The sequence below is a fragment of the Corapipo altera genome, unplaced genomic scaffold (assembly GCF_003945725.1).
Source record: "Corapipo altera isolate COAL_440 unplaced genomic scaffold, ASM394572v1 RXGC01000072.1, whole genome shotgun sequence".
Classification (NCBI taxonomy): domain Eukaryota; kingdom Metazoa; phylum Chordata; class Aves; order Passeriformes; family Pipridae; genus Corapipo; species Corapipo altera.
Genome location: NW_020884943.1, coordinates 225,142 through 234,031, shown reverse-complemented (window position 1 = coordinate 234,031; position 8,890 = coordinate 225,142). Strand labels below are relative to the sequence as shown.

The 8,890-nt window shown below is 59.5% G+C and overlaps 1 protein-coding gene across 1 annotated transcript; it reads right to left on the bottom strand.

Annotated features, from left to right (window-relative positions):
• Positions 1-1,495: 1,495 nt before the first annotated feature.
• On the bottom strand, positions 1,496-7,425 carry SYT12 (synaptotagmin 12). Its single transcript, XM_027662034.1, has 7 exons — positions 7,089-7,425; positions 5,525-5,718; positions 4,851-5,243; positions 2,989-3,204; positions 2,769-2,889; positions 2,429-2,562; positions 1,496-1,715 (listed from the first exon to the last, which is right to left on the bottom strand). Exons 1-7 carry the CDS (start codon positions 7,123-7,125, stop codon positions 1,542-1,544), a joined length of 1,269 nt encoding a protein of 422 aa, XP_027517835.1. The 5' UTR covers positions 7,126-7,425; the 3' UTR covers positions 1,496-1,541.
• Between the last annotated feature and the right edge of the window lie 1,465 nt (positions 7,426-8,890).

Sequence of the window (8,890 nt, the reverse complement as noted above, 5' to 3'; positions counted from 1 at the left end):
AGGATGAAGGAAAAGGTGCTGAGGTGCCTTGAAAGAGAAATGTCCAGAGAGGGGCACAATAAACAGCCCCAAACCACATGTTCCCCATCATTTTGGGGCTGAACATCACCAGTGTTGCCCGGGGTGATTCCAGAACCTGTGGAAGTCACTCACCTCATCCCGAGCAAGGCTCAGCACTTGGCAGGAGCTGCAGGACAGCCGAGGATTTCTGTGTCTGTCCCTTCCCAAATGCTGGCTGCGGTAGCTAATAAGAAAATTTTCCCCCCAAACCTCGGGGCCTGTGAGTACTGGCTGTGAACAACTTCCCAAAAAAAACCTTCCTCAATCCTTCAGGAAAGCTCATCCTTCCAGCCCCTCCATCCTTGGCTCGTGCCTCGGTGCCTGGGGCTGGCCGTGCGTCAGCCACGGAGCGATGGCACCGACTCACCTGGCAGCAGATGGGACAGGGGGGCTCCTGGAGGGGAAGGTGGGGAGGAGGAGGAGGAGATGGAGCATAGGAGAGGGAAATCTGGGCATCAGTGAGCGGAGACAGGCATGTACGGGAAAGGAGCCGGAGCGGAGGGGCGTGATGGAACTGGGACATCACAGCCGTGTCCCAAAGCAAAGGTCAGGCAGGACAGAGGAGAAGGGAGAAGTGTCACCAGCTCACGGGATAACTCACCTCGGAGTCACCTTTAATCAGGGGGAAAACGGCTAAATGGCTCATTCCCACTTTTTCCCCCAAGGCAGCCACATCCCAGTGTGTGCTCGCCCCGCGGCGCTGCTTTCCTGGCACGCGGCCCCCAGCTTTCCCAGCCTGGCTCCCCACCAGCTTCCTGCAGGCAGGGAAAAGCCGAGGCTCCAGGCAAGGGGGGATGCGGCCCCAGGGCATCCCCTGCCACGAGGGGCTCCAGCAGAGCCCTCTGCCTGTCACCCTCGAACCCAAGAGCTTGGAAACCAAGTCCAGCCCCCTCCTTGCAGCCAGCGGAGACGGGCAGGGATTTGCTGCGTGGGAAAACAGATGGAAGGAGAAGCCATATGTAATAACAATTGCTTTTTCTGCTCTTATTGCTCCCTTTCTCCGTTCTCACTGGAAACGTTCCGTCCCCAGCACGACACACAGAAATCCCTCTTAAAAATCCCCCCAGGATCGCCGCCCGCACTGAGAGGAGCCACGCTGTGCTGGCATTTATCACCCTCATCAAAAACCCACATTCCAAAGGAATCCTCCCTCTCCCCTGCAGCCTTAGGGTCCGTGTCTGGGGATTCCACCGATTTTGAGGCCGCTGGGATGCTCATCCCAGCCGTCTGGGGAGGTTCTGGCTGGTTTTGGTCCGTCTGGGCTCCTTGCCAGTGGGTCTGTCCATCAATCCCCACACGTGGAGGAACCAGGAGGGCAGAGATGAAGCCACAGAGTCGCTCCATCCATCCTCGGGGTGTTTTAGGCAGGAGCTGCCCCTCTGAGGCGCTGGCAGCTCGGCCTCTGGGGTGTCACAGAGTCCTGCTCAGCCCCTGCCCGGTGGCAGAGCCGGTGTTGGGGTACAGCCCCCCCAGGAGCCCCCCTAATTCCTGCGGAGTGGGTGCCACATGGACACGGGCTTCCTCAGCGTGGCCAGCATCTGGTTCCAGTGCGTGGTGCCCATCCCGCTGGCGGTGGGGCCGATGAGCACGTGGCCCGTGTTGTCACCACGTCCGTCCTCGCCGCTCTCGGCCACCGTCACACGCAGGGACAGCTCCTGGGGGGCACAACGGGGGTGTCACCACACACCAGCCCCCAACCCAGACACGTATCCCTGTGCTCTTCCCAAGTGCACACACACACACACACATAGTGCCAGACCATCTGTACTCCCTCCACCCCATAAATTCACCCCCAAAACAGTTGTACCCCACATACATACCCCTCTGTGCCCCCACCCTCTTCAAACCCACTCCCTGCACTTGAAACCTCCCCCAAATCCCCCCACACCACTATATATACACACCCTCTTATACCCCCATACTTACACATCCTCCTGTTTTTCCTACATCCCCTAAACCCAGATATGCCCCTGTCCACATACACAACCACCCCTCCATACATATGCACACCTTATATCCCAGCCCACACATCTACATCCCCCCACAAGAGTCCCCCACATGCATCCCCCCCAACCAACCACTTCCACACATTCACATTCCCTCTGACAGACCCCACACATCCACATCCCCTCCAAACAGCCCCCTGACCAATCCCCCAAAGTCACCCACACCCACATCCCCCCAAAAAGCCCCTCCCCATGTCTGCTCCATGCCCTGCCCCGTTCATACACCCCCAAACCATCCCTGCACACCCCTGGCCCCCACAGCTCCCGGGATCCCCCCAGAACCCCTCATCCTCCTGGAACTCCCCGCTGGAGGATTTGGGGAGCTCGAGGAGCGATGGGATGTGCCCCAAGCTGGGCCAGACCTGGAGCACGATGGCCGGCACGGAGAAGATCATGGCCTCGTTGAACACGGGGTTGGTGTCCCCCCTCTTCACCGCCGTCTTCTTCTTGCTGATCTTCCTCCCGTCCTGCAGCAGGTACACCTTGACGAAGGGATCTGCTCGAGAGGTGGGGGAGAGACCCCAAGATCAGTCACATGTGTCCCCAGGGACTCAGAGAAAGGCGGGAGGGGACCCTCTCTAGTAGCCCTTCCTCAGCGGGAGCCGGTCCAGTAAAGATCTGTGTGGTCAGTGGCACAAACCAGGGCAAACCTCAGCCCACCACGGGCCCCCAGCGCCCACCTGACCCCCCCAGCCCACTCACCTGCGGTCACCTTGCCGTTGGTCCACACGAGGTTCTTGGCCTTGACCACCACCACGGTGAGCCGCTCGGCCGTGGGCAGGTAGCTCAGGGAGAGCAGGATCTCCCCCACCGTGTCCACGGGCTGCGGGACACAACGCCCCGTCACCCACCGACCCCTGGGACACCCCCCCGCCCCGAGACACGAGGTGGGAGACAGGACACCCCCCCCGGCCCCGCTCACCTTGCTCATGTCCTGCAGGTAGAGCCAGGCGTTGAAGGGGCGCGTGGCCAGGTCCAGGTCGGAGAGCTTGAGCTCGGCCACGCCGGTGCTGACGCTCCTCTCGTCCTCGTCGATGCCGAAGACGGAGAAGCGCAGGCTGTTCTCCTCCAGCGCCGCCGGATCCAGCGGGATGGAGAAGCGCTCGTCGAAGGCCACGGAGTAGGCGCTCCTCTGGATCTGCCACGGGAAAGGGGGGTTGCCCTGGCACCCCTCGGGTTTAGGGGCCACGTCCAAGACCCACCTTGTTTCTCCTCACGGGAGCTGCGAGGAGCGTGTGGCCTCGGGGGGCGAGGGCATCCCTGAGAACAGCGAAGTCAGGGAGGGCATCCCCAGCCTGAGGGAGCTGGGGGGTTCCAGCCTCCACGGGGATGAGTTATTTTCCACCCCACCCCAGCAACCACTCAGCGATTGGGGCAAAAATCAGGGCTGTGACCTGCCCCCAGCACCTGTTAATTCTTTTAATTAAAAAAAATCGAGGTTGGTCTGATGCTCTCAGATCCATCCTGGTGCCCTGAGAGCTTGGATGTGCATCTGGCTTAGCCACATCGGGCTCCAGGATTTTGCCGAGGGGGTGTAATCCCCAGCCCCACTCTGAGACAGAACTGAACCAATCCCTGGATGTGCCCAACGGGAATGGTGCTGTTTGGCTGCCACTGTCCCCGTGTCACATCATTCCCTGGGAGCAGAGGCAGCAGCAGCTCCCAGGGCCCATCCTGAAGGTGTTGGTCCCAAAGCTGTTTTTTCAAACCCCTCCATAAGCACCACCAAAAGCTCTGACTGGGCCTTCATCTGTGGCCTGGGGGCAGCCGAGGACAGAGTGCTGGTGAATTATAAATAATGATGCTAAATAATAAATACCTCCAGAGCAAAAACGAAGAGCCTGAGATCTGGATGGAAAAACGGTCTAAAAGGGCACTGTGGAAATATTTTGGAGGCAGCAGAGGGTTTGTGTGGATGGAGCAACACCTCATCCCCCACAGAGGGGTTTCTTGGTGGGATGAAGATTCCAAATAAATATCCTGATTAAATCAAACTGACTGACCCTGAGCTCTCCAAAAAGCAGCTGCTGAAGGAAAACTGAGGCTCCTGCTTTCTGAGACCAGTTTTTGGGGTGCTTAAAAGGAGAAGTTTTGCCCCAAATCCACCCCTGGTGGTGGACCTGACATTGCAGCCACATGGATCTTTCTGCATGGAGAGGGAAAAGCTGTGGTAAGGAGAGGGATTGCAGGGCCTCTGGGGACTCAGGGGGCCGTGGGACCATGGCAAGACACCAAGAGCAACTGCCCAAACTGCCACTGCCCTCCAAGTTCCACCCCAGACCACTTCTTCCACCTCCTACAGCATCCCTGGCACCTGGAACAGGGCAATTCAAGCAGGAAAACCTGCCACCAGCCATGCTTGGAGATGACAAAGTCAGCCCAAATCCCAGCCAAAGGGGAGACACCTCTGTCTCTGTCGAGCCTCTGATGTGCAAATCCACCTGGGACACCCCCCAAAATCCTGTGCCAACTGCATCCAGTCCCGACGCACCGGGAGCTTCCTGCCCCCAAACCCCCATCACTGCCCTGGGAAGCTGAGATCCCCAAAATCCCATGCCAACCATATCCAGCCCTGGCATGCCTGAAGTCTCCTAATCCCAAACCCCAAAATTGCCACTGCCCCGGGAAGCTGAGACCCCCCAAAATCCCGGCACCCGGTCCTGATGTGTCTGGAGCTCCCTGCTCCCAAACAATCCCCCACCGCTGCCCCGGGGAGTGTGCCCAAGGGATGCTGCCAGCCAAAATCCCACGCCAGGGTTCTGCAGGGGACCTGGGGGGACTCACCCGGGAGATGCCGACGATCTGCTCGGCCGGGAGGAGGCTGATCCGCATGAAGCAGGACTCGAACCGCGCGTCCTCCTTCTCCAGCAGGTCCTTGCCCTGCAGCAGCGTCACGTGCAGGGCGGCCGCCTTCCCGTCGTACTCCATGGACACCTCCACCTGCCCCACCGTGAAATCCTGCCCGAAGTTGTTCCCGATGGACGAGATGGAGTTGAGGGAGTCGGCCGAGATGGATTTCTTCAGGGGGCCGTAGTGGGCCAGGCCCAGGTCTCTGCCCATCAGCTCCAGGCTGCCCAGCTCCTGGATGCTCTCCAAGGTGTCCTCTGCCCTCAGGCTGCTCCTGCGGCTGGCAGCGCTCTGACCCGGCGTCCGCTGCGAGCCCGGGGCCAGCCCTCGCTGCCAGGGAAAGGAAACCAGGCGATGCCATCCCGTCCCTCCAGCTGGGCTTCTCCGGCGCCTCTTTGGATGCCTCCCGGCCCCTGCCTGGCCCCAAGCTGCTGCGGCAGCGAGCCCGGTGCCTCCCGCAGCTCCCGGCTCCACCGATCCCCCCGAACGCTCCACCAGCACCGGCTCGCCGCCCGTGGCCGTTCCCGCTGGGAGCCGGGAGATATTTTCACCCTTCCAGCATCCCACATGTTGCAAAGGGAAGGAGACCAACCCGACTTTCCCCCTTTTACCTTGTGCCTGACGTCCGGATACGCGGCTCCGTACTTCTGCTCCAGGTACCGGTAGTCATAGTTCGGGAAGGGGGAAGGGGCCGGGTAGCTGCCGGAGCGCCAGAGCTTCCAGAGGTTGATGGCTGCGATTCCCAGCAGTGCCAAGGCGCCGGCGGCGTAGAGCCCGATCTCCCACCGCGGCGGGCTGGAGGCCACTGGAGGGGACAAGGGGCTCCGTGAGCCCGTCACGACCCCCGGGCTGAGCCTTCAGCCCCAGCCGCCTCCATGCCAGGAACTCGGCTCCGAGCTCCGAGGACGGGATGGGCCAAGGGGGGGGGATAAACCACAGCTCCCACCCGGGTCAGGCAGCGGCTTTGCCAGCCAAAAAAAAAATGACAGTCCCGGCTTGGCTTTCTCGGGAGGTGACGTGCTCCTGCTTCCCAGCCCCGCTTCCCAGCGAGTGGCTGCATCACTCCCGGGGTGCCGGGGGTCCCTTCGCCAGCTGCGGCTCCGTCCCACCGACAGATGTGCCCGGTGCGCATCTGCATCGCCCTCGCTGCTGCCTGGGTCCCCACGGGCTGGGGATGCCAGGAAAATCCAGAAACAGGGAAAAAACCAGACCCCAAAGCTGCTGGAAACGGGGCAGAGCCCCCCGGGTGCTGCTGGAGCGAGCAGGGAGGGAGCGCCGGGCTCGGCAGCGATGCTCCAGCGAGCGGTTCCTGCTGCATTGCACCAGCCTCCATCACTCCCGCGCGGAACCGACACCGACCGCTCCGGGGAGCACAAAAACAGCGGGAAAAGAAAGGATTTGTCGTCCCAGAGCGCTGCCGGGGAGCCCTCCGGCATCACGGCGCGGCGCTCCCTCCTTCGGAGCCGGAAAAAGCCCAAAGCCAGGGCTGAACTCCCACATCGCATCCGAGCACAGGCACAACCTGCTGCTCCCTCCAGCCCTCCTCCGGCAGGAACAGAGAAAGGATGAGCAGAAGGAACTGACTATCTGCATCCAAAGCACCTAATCTGGATCCCGGGAGCAGCCCAGAGGGACCTCAGAGGTTAAACCTCGGGGTAGGAGCCAGGCCCTGCTTCCTCCACCTCTCCCCAAACCCCATAAGGACTCTGATTTATCCCTGCATCCCGGCTAAGGATGGTGGGGGAAGAAGTCAGAGGTTTCCCGTGCCAGAGTTCCCAGGCTCCTGCTACGACAGAGGGGCAAAACCGGGAATAAAAATAAAATTGGCAGAATAATCCATTACTGGCACCTGCTTCTGAATAACTCCAGGTACAAGAATCCCAGCTGAACTGCAAACTGCTTCCTCCTCATTCCTGCCCCTTTCTGAGGGCTGAGCACTAAAACTTGGGGGCTTTAAGGGTTTTACCCTTGTTTTAGGAAACTAAACCCCGTATCTTGGAGGCTTTAAGGGTTTTACCCACGTTTTAGTAAACAAAATCCCACAGGCATGTGGAGCAGAGGGTTCTCCTGGCGGGAAGCAGCGAGGACCAGCCATCCCCCCCCCACAAAAGACCTCGGTGTGAGCCCGGCCAGCTCTGCCCCAAACCCTCCCCGGGCTCTCTCGGGAGGACTCACCGCTGAAGCGGGATCTGCTGACGTGCCCGGTGTCCATGGCAAACGCTCCCTGCGAGCGGGACAGCCTGGAATGCGCGAGACACGGCGTCAGGGTGAAGGCAAATCGTTCAAAAATCGAACGAACGCCTTGTGATTTTCCTGCAGTGAGCGTTCCATCACTGCTCCCCCTCCGCCGCTCCCGGCCTTGGCTCCTCTTCCAGGCGCTGAGCAAACGCGCCGAAGCCTCTCAGCCTGGAGGAGGGATGGAAATCGCTCGGGAAGAGGCAGAGCCGCTCGATTTACCTCGGGAGTGTTTAATGGGTGACATTCCCAACTGGAATGTCCTCCCTCCCGCAGCCCTTAAAGCCCTTTGCTGCCTTTCCAGCTTAAATCTTCCTTCTCCTCCTGCAGTTTGCCAGACTCTCCCGAGGTTCTGCCCTGGCCCCAGGTGAGGGGGGCAGTCCCACTCCCCAGTTTGGGGTTGCTGCAGGTGATGCCATTCCCCAGGAATCAGCTCCTGCAGTGGGAAAGCTCCGCCACCTTCCCCCTGTGAAGGTTTTCCCAGTCGAGTCACACAAGAGATCCATCCTAATGTAAGGAAGCTGCTCCTCCAGGCAGATCCCAGTGAAGGCACCACGGATGCCGAAGGGGATTTATCCAGGACAGCTATTTCCTGCTATACAGAGGGGGTTTGGGATCCCCAAAAACACCCAGCAAGCAAATCTAACAGGAACTGAGCCAGAATGCTCCCTGGCATCCGAGCCAGGAGATCACAGCCCATGGGATGCTGACGTGATCCCACAGACCCCCACAGGGACACAACCTCAGCACTGCACCTAAACCCTCTCCCTACCCCCCTCAGAGCCCCCCAGCCCCTCTCCAGAATTTCCACAGCCCCAAAACCTACTCATGGCACAGGAGAAGGAGCTGGGTTGGCCTCAGACGGATGATCCCGCAATATTTGGGTCTCACCTTCCAGCTCCTCTCGGGTGCTCACAGCTTTAAGCACTGTGGGGTGATCAACCCTCCCCAAAACCATCCAGGCTTGGATTTTAACAGGCAAAGGTGGGACTGTCAGCTTGTTATAGAGGAAAATATGAGCTGTGCTGGCCTGGCCTGGCCAGGGACCCTCTGCAGGGACACACAGCCCACTGTTGGGATAACAGGAGGAGGGGGGGGTCCTAAATGCAACCCAAAGGGACAGCAAGGCTAAGGTGGGGCTGGGAGATGCCCAGCTCCTCCCCAGCCTCCTCCCACCGGCACAAACCTCCCCAGGCAACCGATAAAACAGGAATAACCCGGCTGAGAATGTGCTGAACTCGTGTCACACGTGGGCCGAGCTCAGCTCAAGGGATGCTCTGCTGTTTGGTGCTGAAAGCCTGACATCTAAACAGAGCAACACGATGGAGATTTGCCACCTCTTTTTGTGCCCTGAAAAGCTCCCATGCCCTAGCAAGGGGGCTTTGCTCCTTTCCACGTTTCCCAATGTTTGGGGTTTTTTTAATATGAAAATAGCGAAGTTTTCGTGACCGACTTTTCCTGCAGGAGGACAAACCTCCTCCATCTCTTCTCAATTTCTCTTGGAAATTAAAAAGAATTTCTGGTTTTCCTTTTCTTTCAGAGCTTCTCCCCCCAAACCCTCCTTCTCTAAGCAGCAAGTTAAGCAGATTTCCGAGGCATCACCCGGAAAGAGACTGCGGTGCTCAGCTCTAGGACGAAATCCAGAGGTATTTTCCTGTTAGGAAAACAGCATCAACCTCTCCCGAGCAAGGAAACGGAGGTGGAGGTGCTCGGGGAAGGATTTATGGCTTTTTTTTTTGCAA

What these genes read in the sequence shown, in the direction of transcription:
- SYT12 (XM_027662034.1), bottom strand. Translation starts at nt 7,125, where the DNA reads ATGGACACCGGGCACGTCAGCAGATCCCGCTTCAGCG. An exon ending in ATCCGGACGTCAGGCACAAG is followed by an intron (nt 5,244 to 5,524) that starts GTAAAAGGGGGA and finishes TTTCCCTGGCAG; the next exon opens with CGAGGGCTGGCCCCGGGCTC. An exon ending in ACCTGCAGGACATGAGCAAG is followed by an intron (nt 2,890 to 2,988) that starts GTGAGCGGGGCC and finishes TGTGTCCCGCAG; the next exon opens with CCCGTGGACACGGTGGGGGA.